This window comes from Ricinus communis, chromosome 3 (genome assembly GCF_019578655.1).
Source record: "Ricinus communis isolate WT05 ecotype wild-type chromosome 3, ASM1957865v1, whole genome shotgun sequence".
In the NCBI taxonomy this organism is placed as follows: domain Eukaryota; kingdom Viridiplantae; phylum Streptophyta; class Magnoliopsida; order Malpighiales; family Euphorbiaceae; genus Ricinus; species Ricinus communis.
In genome coordinates, this window is record NC_063258.1 from 31958256 (window position 1) to 31981326 (window position 23071).

Sequence of the window (23071 nt, forward strand, 5' to 3'; positions counted from 1 at the left end):
GGCAGGTATTGGTAGACATTCAGGCAGGGCAATTCTACTGCAGTTCAGGCAGAGCATATAGATGGTTCATTTTTATGGATTTTGTAATATTTCAGTATCTTTTTTTTCTTACACATCAATTAAGACGAATAACACTATATAATGTTGAGTTGTATGAAATCTTTTACTATAACTTTTCTGAAAGCTTATAGATTGAAAAAAAAAAAATGAAACTTATAGTTGAATTTAATAATAGTTGTGATTAATTTAGAAAAGATTGAATGAAGTAATTCTATTTAGACAAATAAACTTACATGGATTCTTACTTATATTTCATTAACTAATATCATAATCTTTAAAAACTAGACAAAATATAGATATATAGTTTGCTTTGAAAATAAAAACATATTCAGAGTGAAAGAAATAAATGAATAAATAACATTAGAATAATTGATATCGCTAAAGAATGTAATAGAGAAAATCCTAGAGGACCTACCAGAGTACTTTGAGAAGGATTGATACAGAAGGATCCTCTACTTAAACAGTAATGAAAGGTGGAAACCAAACAAAGGGCAGTTATTACTTCCTGCAATTCACCCACCATTCCAATCACATTGAAAACCTAGAAATCTGTCCTTTCTTTGTTGATGGCAGAGCTACATTTGTCACTCTTTCATTGATTTAAGCCATTTATTTATGATCATCCAACTACTTACTTAGGACTTTGCCTGCTGGTTGTCAAACTCTTGTTTATTGATTATCCTTTTCCTTTTATCTTTTTTTAATTTATTATTATTATGGGAATCTACCCATGATCACAATATCATCCTTATAATTATATGCATGGCTTTTATCCCATGAAACATTAACAATGTTTATTTTTTCAATGCTATTATTTGCAATTAAACATTATGCATACTGTAACAATAATTCTCTAAGGTGTGTATTTCTCTATGTTTCTACTTTCTACAACTTATCCTTGTGTCATTATCTTCCTAATTGCTTTCACTTTCTTTCCAGAAATGGCTATTTATTAGGTTGTAGAGTTCTCACAATTATTACATCAATTCTCATCAGGAAGCAGAGCTTATGCTATTTAAAAAAAGAAGAAGAAAAGTATATACTACATGATAGCATCTGCTATTAGTTGAATTTCTCTTTCAAATATGGAATTTATTGGTTTTTTGTCTCCATCCTTTGTTCTCTTTTTTTCTTTCCCTCTATGTTTAAAGTTTCAAACACTAAAAATGCCATCATACAAATTTTAAATCTAAATTTTCTAAAACCATAAAGTAAACAGATTCTTTTCTATTTTTAAGAAAAAGATTATCCTATATTTAGAAAGGAACATTTATATAAACCACAGATAACAAATATCATTTCCCTACATGTAATTCCTGATCTTTCTTGCAGTTATCAGGAAAAAGATGATTGTATAGATTTATATTTCTTTCTATTACATATACAAGCTTAAGACAAGGAAATTATATATGGGTCAACGAGATCATATTCCCGGCAAGTGTTTTTATCAGTTTGTAAATCGACTATCAAATATTAGCCGCCAATTACAAGGACTAATTTAGTTCTTGAAACAAATACTTGACTGCTTAGTTCGAACAAGCCTGATGAAGACGTACGTGAAGTAAATTGAGAAAGGATATGCACGCGTACTGCTACCACGACATAAACCAGAAAGGTGATACGTTAATTCCAATTAAGTAGTTCTTCTATCATTTGCATTGCGATTCTATCTTCTTCATCCGTACCATTTATGGGTTGATTCTCAACCGTTGGTGACGATATTGATGTTAGAGACGATGTTGATGACTGTGACGATCTCTCTTCCTCTATCACTTGTGTTTTCTTGTTTCCTAGCTCAACCTTCATGACCCAGTTCGAGCTTGACCGAGACCCAGAATGCTTCTGCCATACTCCAATATGAGAATTGTCATTGTCAAGCCTTAAACAAGTGAGTGAAGCAGGAGAAGGGTCTTTGCAACATTTTCTGAGCTTGGTGTTGAGTAGCTCAGAAAGAGCCTTGGAAGATGGCAATGGAGAGTCGTTATCATCACTTGTCTCTTCAGCATCACTCCTAGGAAAATTAGTCTTTGCATTTTGGCCATTCATCAGTATAGCTGCTTGATCATATGCTCTTGCTGCAGCCTCTGCTGTCTCAAATGTACCTAGCCATATCCTCCTCTTCCTGCACCAAGAAAAAAAAAAAAGAAAAACCAAGACACAAACAATTATTCCTTCCTACAGTACTCATAACTTAAAAAGTCGAGTGCATGTCTTGGCAGTAGAAGCAGCAACAGATAAAAAGAGATCTAGGTGAACTTCTGATAATGTGTGTGTATTTATAGACATAGGGTTGTGAAATAGATATAGATATATATATACATTTATGTAAGAAGCTAGCCAGGTATACAAGTGCATAAAAATGTAAAATTAATGCGAGTGGGTGAGCTTACAGTAAAGGATGGCGAATTTCTGAGACCCAGGAGCCCCACTGGCGTTGCCTGACGCCTCTGTATTTCTTTGATTGTACCATTTTATATACTTATAATTCTCTGTTGGGTTGGGTTTGGTTTGCAGAGAGATATTGATGATGATGATAATGATAATAAGTGAAGATGACGATGATGATGGAGTTGTAGAGAAAGAGGTAATGAGGTTAGGAATAGGAAATGACAAAGAGTACTAAATATGTAAGAGAGATTACGTGAACTTGTCGGTGAATTGGATAGGAAAGGAAAAGTCTAAACTTTGCAATAAAGATTTCACCTACACATTGGATCATAAAAACTTTGCACCATTAACAACAACTCAATTAAATGATACCATGCTGACTCATTCTTCATATATATATATATATATATATATATATATATATATATATATACACACATTATTATAATCCTTGTAATATCATTTTGGAGGATGATTGCGATCATTTATGAAACTGGAAAAGTTAATTATTTATTTTACATTAAGCCCTCGTTTAACACTTCTTTTAATTGCTTCATAGTTTTACAAGCTTGTTGATCGGTACTGTGACATTACCTTTATATTCACTCTTCCATAATCTTATAAACTTAATCATCCTGAGTGTTTTATGTTTAAATTTGCTTCTTCTTTTTTTCTCTTTATGTTTGGAGCATATTTCGTACAATATTATATTAGAATAAAACAAACAAACAAACAAAAAAGAAGGAATGGTGCCATATGCATATTCATGAAATTTCATCTTCGTGTGAGCATTGATTTGCACTTAAAATACGAACATCTGGTCCCCCTGTCTCCTTTTCTTTTGTCTTGCAACTGAATTTCCTCTAAACTGTAAAGAACATCATTCAGTGATTAACTTATGTTAACTTATTCAATATGAACCGAGACTTTTAACTTTCCATGAGCCTTTCATCCACACTTGACACAAAAAATAGTAAATAAAACATGCATTTATAACTAACAATTTAGTTGCCTAGCCATGCCAAGTTTTTTCTGAAGGAGGTTGATTGACTTCAAGAGGAGCAAACCCAAAATTGATTTTTATATTTTTATATTTTTCTTTTTCTTCTTTTAGTTTGTGGAAGAGGACCGAGTCCTCTTTCCTTCTTATGGAAGTAATTATTGGTGTGGCTGAAACTTTTTGGATTTGCATGGGTATGTCAACTTTCTGGTTAAGCATATTTATATGGAGGTTTATGTGTTAGTGGCGTTTGGCTATTATTTATTCATTTTTAGAATAAATAAGATGTGGTGGAGTGAAGGTGCTTTACCTCAAAATTTAAAACTATATACTTGTTCCTGGGTCAACTCTTGCCACTTGCTCAGGTTAAGCCCATTTGAGTCTTAGATCGGATGACCCAAATCTTATTGGCTCTTAATTTATGATATGAGTTAATTAGCCACTGGATTATGATATGAGTTACCAACTCACAAGCCCAATCCATAAACTTGAGTCTTTTTATTGCCATAATTATTTTCATTTCATCCAAATCTACCGAATATAAATTAGCTATGTGATTATATAAATAATAAATTTACGACAATATTAATGGATAGCAACCAGACAGAATAATTCGTATATCAAATTTGGGACCCTATTCTTTGGAATATAAAGGCATAAAATATAGAAAGATGAGCATATATTAGAATGAGTAGCAAAAGAGCGCAAGCAAGCAATACCTGTAAGAGAATGCCTTGGCACAATAGTGTATATATATATATATATGTAAACCTGGGAAGCAAAGGCGGGGGATTGATTCGAAATTGAAGAAAAATCAATCTCTTCCTTGTTACAGAAAATAGAATTGCATGAGATTCTCGATATTATCCCTCCATATCTATAAACTATAAAACCTGTCTCGAATCTCTTAACAGTGGTACTGCCTCTAAATCTACCTACAAGGGTTGCTATCACCTTCAAGCATTGCATCTTTTTTTTCCTTTCCTTTTTTCACTCTTCAAACTATGCATCTCTTTGTAATCAAGGCTTATTATTATTTTGGTTTCTTAGAAGTATAAAGCTAGGTTTTGGTCTTATGCTAATCTTTTTTTCTTGTTTTTGGTTTGTTTTAGCTAAAATCTTTATTCATTGTTTATGCTAAAGAATGCTAGGCTTACTACATGGCACCCTTTCTGTAACAATATTTGAGGTTGACAAATTACAAACTGGGTGTGGTTTCAATTTCTTCAGTAGGGTAAGTTGTTCATTCATCTTCTAAACATTGAAACATTAGCTATATATATATATATATATATATTGCCTTTACTTGTTAATGAACATATTAACTATTATAATGAAACATGTGTTTTCAGTAATTAGCTTTACAAGCTGATAGATTCATGTCTATATTGAACGAATGGCTGTGATATGTCTTTGATATGCTCCACATTTTATGTTATATATTATCATGTGAGATTTCTTGTCTCTTAAATTATATTAAGTTTGTTACCATAAGAGAACAGTTGTCCTTTATGAACAAGGTTTAATCTGCATTGAATGTGCTGTATAACAAATTCATACAATAGCCTGCGGGATCATAGGTTAAGATGTTTACTAGTCCACAATGCAAAAGTAATTGCAGAGATTTCAATCTTTTTTGGAACTCATTTTACCTTTTGTATATTATTTTCTTAAAATCTAAAGGGTCCCGGACAGCAAAATTGTGGAAAGAGATTTCTGTCCCAAGTCAAGAGAGTGGTTCTTTGCAGGCCTGAGGTACTATCAATTGTTTTCTTCTTTTGCAGCACTAAAATCTTATATATATATGAACCACTAAAATATAATTGTATTATTGCAAAATGTTTCTATGCAGATTGTTGGTACTGGACTGTATGCGACAGTTGATCTGGACAAGGCAAGGGTTGGAAGAACGAGAAAGTTAGAAGACCAACACTATAATCCTCAGTGGTACGAGTCCTTCCATATATACTGCGCCCATTTGATCTCACATGTTATATTCACAATCAAAGATGATCAATTTGTTGGGGCATCATTAATTGGAAGAGCTTATATTCCTGTTGAAGATGTCATCACAGGGTATATAATCGACCGATGGGTAGAGATACTAGATGAGCAGCGTAATCCAATCGGTTCCAAGATTCATGTTAAGCTGCAATTCCTGAATGTTACTCAGGACAGTAGTTGGTCTCAGGGGATCAAAACTCCACGCTATGATGGTGTTCCTTACGCATTCTTTAATCAAAGACAGGGTTGTCGTGTTACTCTATATCAGGATGCTCATGTTCCTAACAATTTTATTCCTAGAATTCCTGTTGAAGGAAAGAGTTACGAAGCTCAAAGGTGCTGGGAAGACATCTTTGACGCCATCACCGATGCCAAGTATCTTATTTATATAACTGGTTGGTCTGTGTATACTGAAATAACTATGGTAAGGGATCCTCATAGGCCTAAACCTGGAGGCGATATGAAACTCGGGGAGCTGCTCAAGAAGAAAGCTGATGAAGGTGTGAAAGTACTCGTGCTGGTTTGGGATGACAGAACTTCTGTCAAGCAATTTAAGGAGGATGGCCTAATGGGAACTCATGATCAAGAAACTGAAGAGTACTTCAGGAATACCAACGTGCATTGCATTTTGTGCCCTCGTAATCCTGATGATAGAAGAAGCATTATTCAGGGATTTCAGATCTCAACCATGTTTACACACCATCAGAAGACGGTGATTGTTGATTCTGAAATGTCCGACAATGCTTCACAGAAAAGAAGCATTGTCAGTTTCATTGGAGGCATTGATCTTTGTGACGGGAGATATGATACACAAGAACATCCTCTATTCAACACTTTGGGCAGCATCCATTATGACGATTTCCATCAACCTAACTTTCCAGGCTCCTCAATCCAGAAAGGCGGTCCAAGGGAACCTTGGCATGATATTCATTGCAAGCTAGAAGGACCTGTCGCGTGGGATGTCCTCTACAATTTCGAGCAGAGATGGAAAAAGCAAGTTGGCGATAAATTCCTTATCCCACAAAATGAGCTCCAAGCAAAAATAATCCCGCCATTGCCTGTATTGCAATCAACAGATACCGAGGCGTGGAATGTCCAGTTATTCCGTTCCATTGATGGTGGAGCCGTTTCGGGGTTCCCTGAGAAACCTGAGGAAGCAGCTGCAGTTGGCCTTGTTAGTGGAAAGGACAATATCATTGACAGGAGCATTCAAGATGCTTATATCAATGCAATTCGGCGTGCGAAGAATTTTATCTACATTGAAAATCAGTACTTCCTTGGAAGCTCATATGGCTGGAGATCGAAAGATATCAAGGTGGAGGACATAAATGCTTTGCATCTTATCCCAAAGGAGCTATCCCTAAAGATCGTTAGTAAGATAGATGCAGGAGAAAGATTCAGTGTCTACATTGTGATCCCAATGTGGCCAGAAGGTATACCTGAGAGTGCATCTGTTCAGGCAATACTAGACTGGCAAAGAAGAACAATGGAGATGATGTACTCTGATATTGCTGAAGCCCTTAAGAGGAATGGAATTCAAGCACATCCTAGAGAGTATCTATCATTTTTCTGTCTTGGAAACAGGGAAGCAAAAAAGACAGAAGAATATGCACCTTCAGAGATACCTGAACCTGATTCTGATTATGCAAGAGCTCAGCTGGCCCGTCGTTTCATGATCTACGTTCACTCAAAAATGATGATCGGTATGTAATTGACTTCCAAGTAATGTTTTCAGGATTTCAACACTCACCTCCTCCTATATTAACACAAGGATTTTCCGTTAAATAAAAACAAAACGATTTCTATTTCTCTTTCAGTTGATGATGAGTACATAATCATTGGATCAGCGAACATCAACCAGAGGTCAATGGATGGTGCAAGGGACACAGAAATAGCAATGGGAGCATTCCAACCACATCATTTGGCAACTCAGCAGAATCCTGCCAGGGGACAGATATGCGGTTTCAGATTGGCACTATGGTATGAGCATCTTGGGTTTCTTGAGCTTTCCTTCCAACATCCAGAAAGCTCGAACTGTATTAAAAGACTGAATCAGATTGCTGATGATCTTTGGGAAAGCTACGCAAGTGAAACTTTAGATCAGGATTTTGTCGGTCACCTGCTTCGCTATCCAATTGAAGTCGACAGCAATGGAACTGTTACAACTCTGCCAGGAACTGAGCACTTTCCTGATACCAAGGCTCGTATCCTTGGCGCAAAATCTGATTTCCTTCCTCCAGTTCTCACCACCTAGCTTCATCTTTAATTGAACACGGTCATTAAATATTGTACTAAAAGCATTTCAATGACTGTATATATCGATACTGCCATATGCAAAAGACAATTATTGAATTCAATCATTATTACTTTACCAAATTCCTTGATATCAATAATTCCTGCTTTATAATTGCCTTGTGGGTCTCTTGCATTCTCACTATCTTTAGCAGTGTATTGTAGTTTTACTGGTTACCATGAAGGTTTTGTTAAAAAGACAATTCACCAAACATGTCCTCCGTAATCATGATGAATACTTTGATTCAATCCACTTCAATTATTAGATACAATTATAATTATAATCTAAAATTATGTGAGTTAGTATATCATTATCATCTAATGATGGTAAAATAAAAAGCTTAATGTAAAATTAGTATGTTGACCAAAAGACTGACTATCAACTTTTAAAAAAAAAAAAAAATGCTGCCCAATAATTATTAAAAAAATCTATAAATATTTATTTAAACTTCTAACTTATAAGATCTTTTGTATTAAAATAATTTTAAAAACTTAAAAATCTGGTGATAGTTGTGTTCTTCTTTATTGTAAGAGTTCAATTTTCGCAGGCAAGATTCAGGAAGTAATCTCTAATATGTAATCAAGGTACATTTATAAATTTGTTGAGAAAGGTGAATTGATATTATTAAAACAATATGAAAAAGAAAAAAGTGAATTAATATGTGCATAAATTTGGTGGTGGATAAAATGGGAAGGACAAAAGTTAAGGAAATAAAATGAATGGCAAGATTAGCCAAGAAACAAATCACGATAATCTGTTAAATTTTTTAATAAAATTTATATTCATATTTTTTTATTTTAAAATTATTCGACATTATATTTAATTTTTAATATTTAAAAATGTACTAAACTGTATTTAAAAATAACGATGGCTAGAAGATTTTGAAAAAAGAAATAAACGGGTATAAGAAAATGAAAATGAGGAATTTGCTATTAAGAATTAGTATGTGAAATTTCAGTTTAACTGATCAAAATAATTAGCAGGAACCACAAGTTCCGGTAGTTGTAAAGCAGGAACAGGCGTACCAAGAATTCGGATAATTTTAACTGCTGATGGTAAACACTGACCTTTCTTCAAAACCAATCCCCTCCTTTTATGGGAGTATTTAAGCGGAGGACGCAGAGAATAATTTGTATTTTTCTTAAAAAAAAAGAAAGTTAAATTAAAACAAAGAGGAAAGCAAAAACAGAGAGAAAAGCAAGAGCCCTTTGGTTGAATTGATAGCCAGAGGGCTAGACTTGTTTCAGGAAGGAGAAGGAGATAATAACTTGCCATTTTACCATTTAATTCAATCATGCTATTTTTAAGGTATCACCAAATTGTCTTGATTTTCTTAGGAATCAAAGAGGGTCTCACTTATCTTTTCAACATACGTTTCTGGGTTGCTTAAATTTGAGCGAAAGATTTAATCTTTTACCAAAAAGATTGAATTTTTTAAATGGGTTTAATTCGTTGATTGCTGTTACAGGATCGTTAGGGCTCTCCTTCCTGGATTTAGGGTTTCAAAGCTAACATCTTTGTCGTGGCGCTTGTAAATGCATCTCTGTGGAGTTCTTCCTCCTTGGATCTATCATCTTGTTGCATGCATGGGGTGAGCTTTTCTCTTGTACTGTTTCCATGTTTATGTTCTTACTTTTAGTAGATATAGATGCGCTTTCTGTTTGGTTGCCAAGAAAAAACACTTTGTTTTTGCCTCTGATGTTCTGCTTTGCTTGCTTGAGGTTTCCGGATGACCAAAATAGAGGGGTTTATTGTATAGTCCAAGTTTACTTTTTTATTTGGTCTGGAATCTTATTTATTTGTGTTTGCTTATTCTGTAAGCGAGCTTGAGTGGTGTGACTAGAGAAACAAGCTGTGGCTTTTATGCTGTATTTGTCATTCTTTCCTTGAACTGTAGGTCAATCTGGTAGGCAACAGATAGGGTTATTCCTTGGCATAGATTCTGTAAGAACTACGTATTCTTGGTGTTGTTTTTCTCCACAAACAGAGAGATGCTTTGAAGAGAAACTCTGCTGTTCATTGGTTTTTTTTTCTGGTGCTTGTTTTCGGGCTCTCATGTTTGCTGCCATGGAATCATTGAAGGGCAAGTGCAAAGCTTTCTTCAGTGTGAGGATTTTCTTTTTCTTTTTTTTTTTTCTTTTAACATTGGCTTGTTTTCTGAGTATAAGTTGAAATAGGAGTGATGTTTTGGTTTTTGTTTGAGATTAAAACACCATTTACCAACAACACTGTGGCCTGATTTTAATTGAACTTTCTCTCCCGGGTGGATTTTGAGAAATTAGTCTATAGATATGGTTTATGAGATTGAGGCATGGTGGATGAGAATAACAATTTTATTCTTGCACATATTTTCATTATAGCTGATTTGACATTTTTGTATTTATTTTCTGAAACTTAAATCGAGGTTAATTTAATTAGTTGGTGCTTTGATGCTAATCATTTTTTGTGGTGAAACCTCATTTGTAACAGAGCAGAGGTTGTTTTGGATGCTGTATAAAACCTTCTACAAGTATCACAGTCGATAACTCATCAAAGGGATTAAGAAATCAAGAGCAAACAGCAAAGCAACTTGGCATATCAGACGACTTTTGGAGCACCAGTGCAGGTGAAATGGACTATAGTGGAGTACAATCCCAACGAAGTGTTTCATCAATCAGCACACTGAATCAACCTTTTGATCCTTACACTAATGCTGGCAGCACAAGCAATCCTTCGGAATTTGTAAATCATGGCAAGTTTATATTTATTAATTTCTTAAATGTATTAGTCTCTGAAGTGTCTGTGTGTCCAGTTATTGTTTGATTTCTTGTTGAAGTTCTATATGCACAGACCATTTAGCTCTCTTAATGTTGCCTGTTAGAGTCTTGCATGTTGTACTCTGATTTTTCAGGATCTTCTACTTGATTGTTTGCAGTTTTTAGAATTGAGCAAGTGTTTTTATGTTCCTTTTCCCTTCTTGCTTTGCTGATGTATCTATGAAATAACATTTGAAAAGAAAGAAGCCTCGTTGAATGCAGGTCTTCTTCTTTGGAAGCAAACCAGGCAGCAATGGCTTGCAAATAAAAAGTCTCCAAACAAGACACAAGTACGAGAACCTACTCTAAGGTTAAATATCCACTCTTTTTCTCTTTTTGGTTTCAGTATAATAAGTTCTTATTGGTAAGGCAGTTTAAAACTTGAAATATTCTCTTAGTATATCTATGTGCAATTCTTCTTTCTTTGGGTGTCTTGATCAATGTTCATGTTGTGGATATGTAAATTTCAAAGTGCAAGCAAGATTTATCAAGTTTAGACTATTCTCAATCCTGATCTGATAAGCCCTCCTTTCCCTCCCTCTTTCATGTTGCTCTGCATTTCCCACTATCATATTGTCTCCAAATGAGATTTATCTAACATGATTGCATTATGCTCTTTCCAGAGGCAACTTCTTTTCAATAGCTGTTATCATTTCTGCTAAAGCAAGAATGTGTATTTGCAATTTCATTATGGCATTTTGCCATTCTACGTCAGCTTCTGGAGAAAATCTTCTTACACTACTGTTTTTTTTTTCAGTTGGAATGCTACTTATGAAAATTTACTAGGGACAAACAAGCCTTTTCCCAGACGTATTCCTCTTGCTGTAAGTTTGCTCTTGCCAATTTTCAGTTTGTACTACTTTCAAGCTAGCTCTACATCTCTGATTCCTGTGCATCCAATGGCAGGAAATGGTGGATTTTCTTGTTGATGTTTGGGAACAGGAGGGTTTGTATGACTGAATAAGCTGGGGATTTTACAAGCTTGCTCTCTTTCCCCCAGTTCCCGAGTCAGGCCTTTGGAATGGTGTTCACCAACACCTTGTGATCTTTATACCTTTCCTTTCATCTTTTCATGCCCTTTTCTTTGGGTATGCTTTCCGACCAGCAAATTCTTGTTATTTGTATTTTCAGATTAGACTTGCTCTGCAATTTATCAACTTGGGTTTTGTGTGGCAAACTTCAGATTCATTTATAATCACAGGAATTTACAAATATAAATCTTCATTTGATGTGATACTTTTGGTCCACGTTCAGTATTAACACATCTACTGCTTTGTACCCATATCAAAGCTTCAAAAAGGTCTTGGAATCTTGGTATGGTGGAAAAATAGGTGGTTGAAAATTTGTTTTTTGAAAGCATTTTTCTCTTTTGAGTTAACTGATTAAGCATAATGCAGCTTTTGATTGACGCCCATGAATTATGCTTTTATAATGATCGGTAATGGTTCCTTGTTATTATCAGCTTATCACTAATGAGTGGAGTCTCCTGTTGGAGAGACATTGTACTATGGTTCTGAAGTGATTTCCATTTTATAGCAAAATAACAGTAATTCCACTTAGGGGGAAGAAGAAGAAGAAAAAGAAAGGACGAAACATATTCTTTTGATAGGAAAGCCAATCTTATTTATTTCCATTCCACGTGAATCTTAAATTAAGAGAGATTTGATTTTTAATCTTCTTAGTTGGGGTGGAGTTAAAAGGAGTAATAGTTAAAAAAGCATAAATGTTTAATCTTTAATCAAACATGGCCTAAATCTTATATCAGATAAAATAAAATAAACACTTTATTTATATATTTAAGAAAGTTGAATAAAACTGAAAATGCTCTAGGTGGTAAATTTGGTTGTAATTAAATATTTATGGTTTTACCCTTTCTTTTTTCCAATTATGAGGTGGAATCTTCTCTTTCTCTAACAAATGCAAATGTGCCTTTACTCCTTCAATAATAGATCACAACTAAAACATGGAAATGTTACAAAGATAGGCCACTCAATTAGCCTCCTACAATGGACCTTAATTTGGATTACCATACCCGGTGTCAGCCCATGTGATTATTTAGGTTGTGACCATGTTTTCCATATGCTTTATCAAAATTATTGGAATTGCCCATCAAAGAATCAAAGTTAAAAATAACAAAAAAAAAAAAAAAAAGTAACTATTATAGGAGTGTAACATACAAGTATTTTTGTAGAGATTCATTTTCCATCCTGCCATGTTTCACAATGAAGTTTTCTATATTATCATCATTATAGAAAAGTAATATTCTAATACATAGTATATATATGTAAAATATAAAAATGAGTGGAGGAAAAGACTTGAATGTGAAATGTGAAACCGTGTGTGTGTAGTGTATTGTCAATATTTGGTTGGGAGGTGTTTGGTTTTCAGGTTTCAAAAGAGAGTTAAGTATAGATTATTCAAATCTGTTTGAATGACGCATAGAAACATTGAATTGGGAAAGCAATCATGTCTTCAGCTTGAACCTTCATCATCCAACATACAAAGTGCTTGTGGGGTATACTCTTCTTTCCATTTGTTTTCTGATAAGATGGAATTGGCAGCAGCAAGGCAGGACGGACGACTCTTACCCCACCCACCTCACCTCAACCTCAACCTCATCTTTCCCTTCTATATATGTTTCTTATATCAAAAAATCAATTCCACAGCTTAATCAAATGCATTTTTGTATTTATATGTTTAGGTGGGAAGTGCATGATCACATCACACGACTCTTAATAAAATTCACCCTCTGTTAATTCCTTCCTTCCTTCTTGTTTCATATTCTTTACCTAATAACTTTACGTTCCAATACAGTGTTAGATGTAACAGGTAGGAATTTCCATGCCGATACACATTCATGCACAACCTCGGTGTACAAATTTAAATAATACAGAGGCCTGTGTGCATCAGAACAATTTCGTAAAATAAAAACATAAACCCAAAGCAAATCAGCTGTAGAATATGCAAATAGCATAATCAAAACCAAGTGGGTGCAATAAAATATAGCCATTTGGAGCATATGTTCATGCACTTCCTCATTTCATGAGTTGTTCTTTATTATTTATAAAAGAAACAGAGAGAGGAGGTGGGTCTTTTTATATTGCCCTCATGGATAACATGGCAGCAATTTGCATTTCCATATAATTTGTTTTAGATTAATTATAAAGTTGATGCTTTAAGGAAAGAGGAAGGGATATTGCATCTTTTCCATATTGGTCAAAAGAGGGTTTGAGTGATGATCATAATCATTAATAAAAGGAACCTCATAACTAAATGAACCTGAATATATTCTTAATACAAAAAGTTAACTTATATTTCTTGATTGTTGGAGTTAAAAACAAAGAATTAAAAACATGCAACTATATGATAGAATTTGACTCCATCCACCTAATGGAAACTTCACATTTGCTACTTACATGGTTCTCTCCTAATTCCATGCATTAACACCAAATTCTTAGTTATTAATTAACTGAATTCCCTTTTCTCTTAAGAAGGATTAATTTAATTGATTTTATATTCATATTAATATTAGAAAGTTGCATGAAATAAGCAAAATTAGGCTCTCTGTCTCTCCATATGTATTTTCAACATATAAATTTTTTGTTAAAATAGCTATGAGGGGCATGCCTTCCTGCCTAGCTGGAATTTAGGATATCAAATTTTCAACAACTTTGTATATCTAAAGGCAGGATACTAAAGTTGGCATATTAATGTATTATCAAAATTATCTAAGATATATATTGAGCTATTAATTATGGAAAAATAATTATCATAAAGATGGTGCATTTTACTCAAAGGACCATCTTGATGTATACTTTTTCTTATACACCAAAATTAATTAATATTTGATACATAGTACTTATTAAAAATTAAAGGTTAATAATCAAATTTTGTAGACATTATCCTCTTACAATTTAGGAGATGGTTGCATGAGTGAGTACCATAGATTGGTAAGAGAAATATTATCCTTTCTTTTCTTTTAAATGATCAGAAATTTGATCAATAGAGGAAACATTTCAAATTTAATCATGGATCTATTAAACCAATAAAATAAAAGTACTTTGAAAATCATTAAGGAAAAAGAATTTAATATTGATTAATGTGCATGAAACTGTTATTATTTTTTAAAAATTAAATAATAATAAGCCCAATATTTTTGCTCTTTAATCTCACCATGCAGAAATGAAACAGAGGGGGGAGTCCGAGTGATTCAAAATTGAGAAAAATTGTCTTGTTGAGAAGATTAAAGGGAGGGTGAATTCGGACTGGTCGTGGAAAAAGGAGGGGCCAAATCGGCCTTAAATAATTACTGTTTAGCACTTCTTCTTTTTTCTTTTTCTTTTATCAAACTGTTGAGCGCTGGAATTAGAATGCAATCTAATTCGTTGGATTTGCGTGTGAATTGACATTTTAATGGTATAGATTGGTGTGCAATTGTTGGATTTCTATCTTAGGACTACGTTGTACAACTGGACCTCTCCTTTAATTATTATTTCCATTTCGTATTAGTAATTCTTTTTCAAAATTTGGACTGCAGACAGGCAATTAATTGTTAAAATATATTTTCTTTATTTTATTATAATATAATTTTCTAAAATTAAAAAATTTAAATATTTGTCATTTTTATTTTTTCAATCTAGTGTTATTTTTTTTGCTTTGTCATTATATTAAAATATGTGTAATAAATTTTATAATATATATAGAAAAATCAATTAATTAATTATTTTATATTTAATTTAATCTAACTAATTTTGTTAATAATTAATTTTCACTAAAAAAATGACAATTATAATAGAATAAAAAATATGTTTTATAATGAATTTATTAAAACTAGAATAAAATTAACTTATTTTTATTTCACATTTAAAAATAAAGAAATTTAATTATTTATATCAAGGATTCTAATTCAATCTGATGGAAAGTCATTAAGTATTCAAATTCGAAATATTTTATATTTTATGAATAAAAATATTAATCGAATAGTTTAGATTAATTGTTTTTCTTATAAATATAATTAGGATGGAAACATTGACCACTAAGGAAATTAGTAAACGGGCGAAATAGGGGCGGCAGCCCTGTGGGTGGCATAGACATCAAGGAAATGGTCAATTATTTAGCAAAAAAGAAAAAAAAAAAAAAGGAAAAAGAGTAATATTCAAATTTACGTCGGATTTGAAACTACATAAAATTGTATTTGTTTCAATAAATAAAAAAGTTCCACTTTCATTGTCAGAAGTCTTAGGACCCCAATTTAATAAAACGAATACGTTAATATTACATTACAACTATACAATGAACTTACATTAATGTCTCAGTCTAATCATGAAAATCAAAATTATATTTGATTCTTATTAGAAAACCGTCTGATTTTATAACTTTTTTTAAATAAATATCCATACATGGAATATAAAAGAGACACGTGCACACCTTAGAATCATAATAGTTTTAAAAGGAAAACTTTTTTGTCCCTAACATACTACTTAATTACAAAATCAGGACTCAAGTACATAGAGACAGACGATGATCTTTAGTAATAAAAAATAAAAAAAATGTATTCATAAAAGTCACTTTTTTCTCTACTGTGGTTAGTTTGCTTTGCTGCTCTTTAAGAGTTAGAAAAGGACTTAGACCATTTGAGGACCGGTTTCATAGAACCATTTCGGTTCACACCGGAGGACTCGTCTCCTTTGGCGCTAGGAATGAGTTTGTCCTTTTTAAGCGCAAATAAACTCTTAAAGTAGTAAAGACTTGATATTTAAACCCTCTTCTAGCATAAAAGTTTGAACGGTGTTAGTAACTTATGATTCATCATAGATGGATCCTACCAATTTGAATAAAATAAATATTGATGATTTATTTTATTATTTAAAAAGATTTATATTTAAAATGTTAATTATAATTATTTTTTTTTACTCTTTTTTTCCAATAATCTTTATCACCTTCATGGATAAATTTCTTTTTTAACCCTTATTTAAATTTCCTTAATTATTTCTAAGATTTTTCAAATAATTTTAATTGTTTCAGCCATGAACGAGCTTTTATGGAATAGTATTACTTCTCCATTGTCACTTAGAGTTCTAACACTCAAATGAAGAAAAAATTTGACGATTCCCAATACCGAAGAAAGAGTTTAAGAATTACTAAATATGTGGCTATAAAAGAAGTGCAAAACATGGGAAAGTAACATACCCTCTCCAAAGCCCAAATCATGAAAATCTTCTTCAACATTATAACTCATGCACTTAGTAGCTACGTAATAAAAGTGCAATAGCCTTCTTTTTTACTCTCCTCTCATGAAGATGTAACCTCTAACTAGTGGTATAAAACTAGAATTGAAACTTTTTCAGGTGATACAATGGTATGGAAGCTCACCTTAGTCTGACCAATACAGATTTACGTCTAGCAACAACAACAAATTCACTAGTTCCAAAGCCATCACTACAAATAAGCATGTGCTCTTTAAACCTAGAAAAGACTGAGGTAAAAGAGCAAGATGCATCATTAGTACAGTCATACGCTTTCACTGGCAACATGAACCAAGACCTGAACGAGCCTAGAAAAATCGAAGGCGACAATGGAGGAGCCATCTGAGCAGAAAGAGCAGGAGGAAATAACGTCGAAGATAAGGAGAAATGGGAGAGAATGTTTGAGAGGAAAATAGAGTAAGGGAAGCATAATTTGAGATGACAAATAGGTAAGAAAAAAGAATTAGAGAATAGGAAATTGAGAAGATTAAGTTAGGGAATCGAGTGGATTTGGGTTTTGAGGATTTTGAAAGGATGGAAAAGAAGATAGCACGCCACAGTGATATTATTGAAAGAATAAAATTGTAATGTTTAAAAAATATTAATAATATTATTAATTTTATTATTTTAATGTATTTTCAATTGTTTATTATAGTGGGTATTTTTTTCTATTTTAATAAAAACAACTGCCACATCAGTTAGATGTAACAATAGTTTAAATGTTGTTAAGGAAGGAGCAAATATTACAAACTTTTAATAGTCTAAAGGTATATTTACCCTTAAAAAGAGTTGAAGGGCTAGTTCACTCTCAGCACCAGATAATAGGGGCAAAAATACACATTTGCCAATTTTAAAAAGATTAACCGATGTGGGAGGAAGACTATGTGGCTAAATTTTTCAATCAACAATGTTTACTTCTATTTTTTGGTTTATTAATTGGATAAGCAAAAAAATAAACTAATAAATCAGCATCATGCTTTACAAATTTCAAACTCTGACACCATCTTAATAGTAATTTTAGAGCAGCGTCTTAGTCTTAATAATTGCATGGAAAAAAAGACAATAATTAAATGCCAAATTCAATGGAGGAAAGGCATCAAATTGAAGGTGTATAATGATATTGAATTTTTGAATCAAGGTTCAGACTGAAAACACAGCTGAAAGCATTTTTGTTTTAATTTTTTTGGCCAAGAAAAACAGTTATTTGCTAAGCAATTTGGCAATTTTATTTTAACTCATACGAAGAGCAGATTATAAAATAGGTTTTAGTGCAAATCTATCAATAAATTTTATTAGTCTTTGATTTTTTTTTAGATAGATTTTTAAAAATAATATAAATTAGAATTATCGCATAAAAACCGTATAAAAAGAATAGTTAACACCAAATTTATTACTAATGACGTTATATTAAGAGACAACGCTAAGATGTCATTAAGTTTATGAAAAATAAAATAAAATAAAGAGTAAAACATATTTTAAGTCATTTAATTTTATATTTTGTTTCAGTGAATTTTTATATTTATATTTATATTTTTAAATTCTGTATTTAAAACAGAAATAAAAATATAAAAATTTAATAATATATATACAAATCTAATAAAATACGTATAACAGGCCATTAATTTTAAAAAATAGAAACATAAACATTTAATAAAATAGAATAAATATTTAAAAGTTTAATAAAGTAAAAATCTAAATCTCAGAGACTTAATGTTAAATTTTGAAAAAACAATAAGCTAGAAAACAAAATGTTATAAAAGCATGTTAAGGCTCTCACTCAATGCAATTCTTTGAATCTTATATTAAAATGGTTACCAAAAAATGTATTCATTTAATTGTCCATTGCCATCAATTTTTATTTATTTATTTATTGTGTGTGTTTAGATTATATAGTTTTTGTCTTTTTCATAGAATAGGAATATGTTTGTAGGATAGGATTAGATGTCCAATGAAGTCTTCACCTATTAATCAAACCTAATGTTTGTAAAATCAATTAATCTTTTATATATGATGTCTTTTTATTATCATATATCTTTTGTTTTATGCATTAAACAAATTAATCTATATTCACTCAATAGGCCATTAATGTTACTCAATTCTTTTATAATTACTTATTTTTCATAGCTTAATGCAAGCATCATTCACTTAAAAAAAAATAAAAATATTAAGTATCATTATTGTAGAAAAGTATAGAAGAATTCATTTTCTCTCTTGAAAAAAAAAAGAATATTTATTTAATAATCACAATTTCAATTTAGCTTTCAACCCATTAATTTATGCGAAATGCATAAATAGTTAGATTCATCAATAAAATGCATGTAATTATTAATTTTTTCTAATTACGTTTAAATATAATTTAAATTCTTTAATTTTGCTTTTAATATTATATGAAATGGAATAAAATCCTTCCACAAAAGTCTAAAATTTTGCCCAAACAAACCAAACAATCTAAAACGTAACCTCACATCCAAACAACCCCAAAAGGCAAAAAACCACTATCGAGTCTGGTATCTGGTATTCCAATTTGGTTTTGAGTGTGGGGTGGGAGAATATAACAAAGAAACCCCACTTCTTTGTGGCAGATACATTGCATTTGGGTCGCACTTGCGTGTATTGTCATGTACCATAACCTCACTCTACTTGCAATAAAGTCTTAAACTTGCTCAGCTCGTACCCTTCATTCATTTCATTTCTCTATCTTTTTTTTCCCTCTTTCTCTTCTTTCTCTCTCTTATCTTTTTTTTTGCCCTATCTAATAGGGTTTCCATGCTCTTGAAGCTCTAATCTCTCTCATGCATTCAAGTTTTGAAGCTTTAAACTTTGGTTTGTTGACGTTTATTGTCCTTGGATTTCTCTTTTTTGCTCTCTTTGGAGGGTTTTTTGGTGTTAGACGTTGCTGCGGATTTGACCTCCCGGGGTTTTTTGACTTGTGCTCATGTCTAAGCTCTGTGGATTTGCTGGTATGTTTAGCAAATTTTAATCTTTTTTCTTTCAAAAATTATAGCTTGATATATGTTTCCTTTAGCTTCTTTGGCTGGTTTTATGATAAATCAAATAAAAGAGCTTAATTTTTATGTTTACTATATGGGTCTTTCTGGTATTTTGGATTTGGACATATGAGTTGTATTTTGATATTCAGTACATGGATTATTGGATTTGGGATTCTAAGGTTTTAGCTTTTGGAATCTATTGATCTATTAGATGAGGTTTTCTAGGATTTATGAAATGATGAGGTAGATCATTAGGAGGAACTGAATTTCTGTGGTTGAATTTGTTTTTAATTTTTGTATCTCGTTGCAGATCGGACTTTTTAAAATTGAAGCGATGCCTTTTTTTTGTTTTTAAGGTTTTGGATCATATGGTTATCATAGACTATGAGAATACTTATATGGTTCATCAATATAATCATGTTTTGTGTTGGTATTTTTTGGATCTGATGTTGGAGATTTAGATATGGGGTTTGGTGGGTAGGTCTTATAGTTAAATTAACCAGATTGTTTGTTATTGCATATTTAAAACTTAAGGCATGTTAATTTTTTGTAGTTTCTTTTAGATTTATGTTGATTTTGGTTTCTCAGGAGATGACGATTTTTGCCCTGGGGGGTCAATATACACAAACCCCAAGGAGCTCGGCCTCTTTTTGTCCCTTGGTCATCATGTGGATGTGTATTTTCCTTCCCGCAAGAGGTCTCGCATCAATGCTCCATTTGTTTTCAGTGGAGAGAGGTTTGAGAAGAAAAAGCAGGCATCTATTGAAGTTCTGCCAGATGAGTGTCTCTTTGAAATCTTCAGACGTTTGCCAGGAGAGGAAAGGAGTGCCTGCGCTGGTGTTTCAAAGCGCTGGCTTGGTCTTCTGAGCAATTTGTCCAGGGATGAGCTTTGCAGCAAGAAAACTACCCAATTGTTGGATGAATCAGCTAAAAAGAATGTTGAGGTGAAATCTGAGGCTGAAGATCAAGAGATTGAGGGTGATGGTTACCTCTCCAGGAGCTTGGAGGGAAAGAAGGCCACTGATATTAGACTTGCAGCAATTGCTGTTGGGACAGCTACTAGAGGGGGTTTAGGGAAGCTCTCTATTCGTGGAAGCAATTCTAGCTGTGGAGTGACAGCTGTAGGCCTGAGGGCGATTGCCCGTGGCTGTCCTTCCCTTAGGGCTCTTTCCTTGTGGAATTTACCTTTTGTCAGCGATGAAGGTCTGTTTGAGATTGCTAATGGCTGTCACATGCTGGAGAAGCTTGATCTTTGTGGATGTCCTGCAATTTCTGACAAGGGTTTGCTTGCAATCGCAAAGAACTGCCCTAATTTGACTGATCTGACTATAGAATCATGTGCAAAAATTGGGAATGAAGGCTTACAAGCTGTTGGCCAATATTGTACAAATCTAAAATCCATCTCCATCAAGGACTGCTCAGCTGTTGGGGATCAAGGAATTTCTGGCCTTGTGTCTTCAACCACATATTATCTGACAAAGGTGAAGCTCCAGGCTCTGAACATTACTGATGTTTCTCTAGCTGTTATTGGACATTACGGCAAGGCAGTTAGTGATATTGTCCTCACCAATCTCCCAAATGTGAGTGAGAGGGGGTTTTGGGTCATGGGTAAGGGTCATGGCTTACAGAAGTTGAAATCCTTCACAGTTACGTCATGCCGTGGAGTGACAGATGCTGGGCTTGAAGCCGTAGGAAAGGGTTGCCCGAATCTAAGGCAGTTCTGCCTTCGCAAATGCACCTTCTTATCTGACAATGGGCTGGTCTCATTTGTAAAAGCTGCAGGATCACTGGAGAGCCTGCAATTAGAGGAGTGCCACAGGATCACCCAACTTGGGTTTTTTGGTTCCATTTTGAACTGTGGTGCAAAATTGAAGGCTCTTGCCCTGGTAAACTGCTTGGGAATTAGAGACCTAAATCTAGGATCACCTCAGCTATCTCCTTGTGAATCACTGCGATCATTGATCATACGTAACTGCCCAGGTTTTGGTGATGCGAGTCTCTCTCTTTTGGGGAAGTTGTGCCCTCAATTACAGCATGTGGAATTGAGTGGGCTTCAGGGAGTAACTGATGCTGGGCTTATCCCATTACTTGATAGCTGCGGGGCTGGTATGGTGAAGGTCAATCTTAGTGGTTGTCTGAATTTGTCTGACAAAGCTGTGTCAGCATTAACTGAGCAGCATGGTTGGACTCTTGAAGTGCTGAATCTTGAAGGATGTGAGAAAATTACTGATGCTAGTTTGGCTGCAATTGCAGAGAACTGCTTCTTGCTTAGTGAGCTTGATGTCTCAAAAAGCGCGATTTCCGATTCTGGGCTTATGGTCCTGGCTCGTTCAAAGCAGCTTAATCTACAGATCTTTTCAGCATCTGGTTGCTCAATGATATCAGACAGGAGTTTACCTGCCCTTGTAAAACTGGGCCAGACCCTCCTGGGATTGAATCTTCAGCACTGCAATGCCATCAGCACCAGCGCTATCGATCTACTTGTGGAGCGTTTATGGAGGTGTGATATCCTTTCCTAAGCATGGAAGGATGATGATTAATTTCGTTCCAAAATTAGGATCATGGACACAAAAGATGGGGTTTAAAGTAAATCAGCCTGGATCTAGTCAGCTTTGTGAGTAGCAGCAACTTGTGTAGTTTTTGGGTCCATCAGCCATGGGTCTTTTAACTTCTTTTAGTCCTCAGTTCCCTTTTTCCTGGGATTATGGCCATTGATCCCCTTTTTTGGCAGGTTTCCTTCAATTGGAAACCTGTTATAAGTATTTTAGCCCTGACAATGTCATGGTTTAACTTTCATCGTGGCCATAACTCCCTGAGAATACAGTCAACTGGGTTCTGCTTTTTAGTCTTTCATCATTGTTTCCTGTTTCAGGGTTTTGATGCCTGGTGTTTTAGCTTTAGCCTTGCATGTGTGTTATTACCCATGCTTCGGCTGAAGTTTCAAGTGTCCTGCCAGTGTCCGAGTCTGTTTATTGCGAGTCTTCCATGTTTTTGTAATCATGTTTCGAACGTGATGGTTGGGTCTGTTTACCTCAAAGGGTGGGGATTCATAAAGAGTCAGTTGTTATGGTTGCTGTAGGCAGTTTGAGATATGGGGCCTTGTGGTCGTGGGCTTTGGCCATGGCAGCAGATTATAGAGTCTGCCATGACAACCTTTCTCCATCAAATGGAGGGGTTGTTTTTTCCTCGTTTTTATCCAAGCCCTTGTTTTACAGGCTTCATTTCCTCGTGAACTGTATTTTGCAACCAAATTATCATGTAATGAAAAGTATATCCGCCCTTTGTGTTGTATGCTT

At 33.6% G+C, this 23071-nt stretch overlaps 4 protein-coding genes across 7 annotated transcripts; 3 read left to right on the forward strand and 1 right to left on the reverse strand.

Moving 5' to 3' along the window:
• Positions 1–1313: 1313 nt before the first annotated feature.
• LOC8259457 (ethylene-responsive transcription factor SHINE 2) lies at positions 1314–2665 on the reverse strand. The gene is made up of 2 exons (XM_002515473.4): positions 2451–2665; positions 1314–2182 (listed from the first exon to the last, which is right to left on the reverse strand). The coding sequence occupies exons 1-2, from the start codon at positions 2528–2530 to the stop codon at positions 1684–1686; spliced, it is 579 nt and encodes a 192-aa protein (XP_002515519.1). The 5' UTR covers positions 2531–2665; the 3' UTR covers positions 1314–1683.
• Positions 2666–4148: 1483 nt separating this feature from the next.
• Positions 4149–7823, forward strand: LOC8259456 (phospholipase D alpha 1-like). 2 transcript variants are annotated; one of them, XM_048371822.1, is made up of 5 exons: positions 4149–4364; positions 4592–4682; positions 5132–5203; positions 5301–7155; positions 7270–7823. In XM_048371822.1, the coding sequence occupies exons 2-5, from the start codon at positions 4593–4595 to the stop codon at positions 7704–7706; spliced, it is 2454 nt and encodes an 817-aa protein (XP_048227779.1). In that variant the 5' UTR covers positions 4149–4364; position 4592; the 3' UTR covers positions 7707–7823. The 2 variants fall into 2 exon arrangements, with proteins under 2 accessions (XP_048227779.1, XP_002515518.1); XM_002515472.4 differs by having other exon boundaries at positions 4149–4682.
• Positions 7824–8733: 910 nt separating this feature from the next.
• Positions 8734–11776, forward strand: LOC8259455. Of its 3 annotated transcripts, none has more exons than XM_048371823.1 (6): positions 8734–9053; positions 9214–9336; positions 10215–10476; positions 10763–10850; positions 11298–11364; positions 11447–11776. In XM_048371823.1, the coding sequence occupies exons 2-6, from the start codon at positions 9328–9330 to the stop codon at positions 11498–11500; spliced, it is 480 nt and encodes a 159-aa protein (XP_048227780.1). In that variant the 5' UTR covers positions 8734–9053; positions 9214–9327; the 3' UTR covers positions 11501–11776. The 3 variants fall into 3 exon arrangements, with proteins under 3 accessions (XP_048227780.1, XP_002515517.1, XP_025012507.1); XM_002515471.4 differs by having other exon boundaries at positions 8736–9053; positions 10220–10476; XM_025156739.2 differs by lacking the exon at positions 8734–9053 and adding an exon at positions 9643–9851 and having other exon boundaries at positions 9208–9336.
• Positions 11777–19432: 7656 nt separating this feature from the next.
• Positions 19433–23066, forward strand: LOC8259454 (EIN3-binding F-box protein 1). Its single transcript, XM_002515470.4, has 2 exons — positions 19433–19745; positions 20364–23066. The coding sequence occupies exons 1-2, from the start codon at positions 19721–19723 to the stop codon at positions 22292–22294; spliced, it is 1956 nt and encodes a 651-aa protein (XP_002515516.1). The 5' UTR covers positions 19433–19720; the 3' UTR covers positions 22295–23066.
• The last annotated feature ends 5 nt before the right edge of the window (positions 23067–23071 follow it).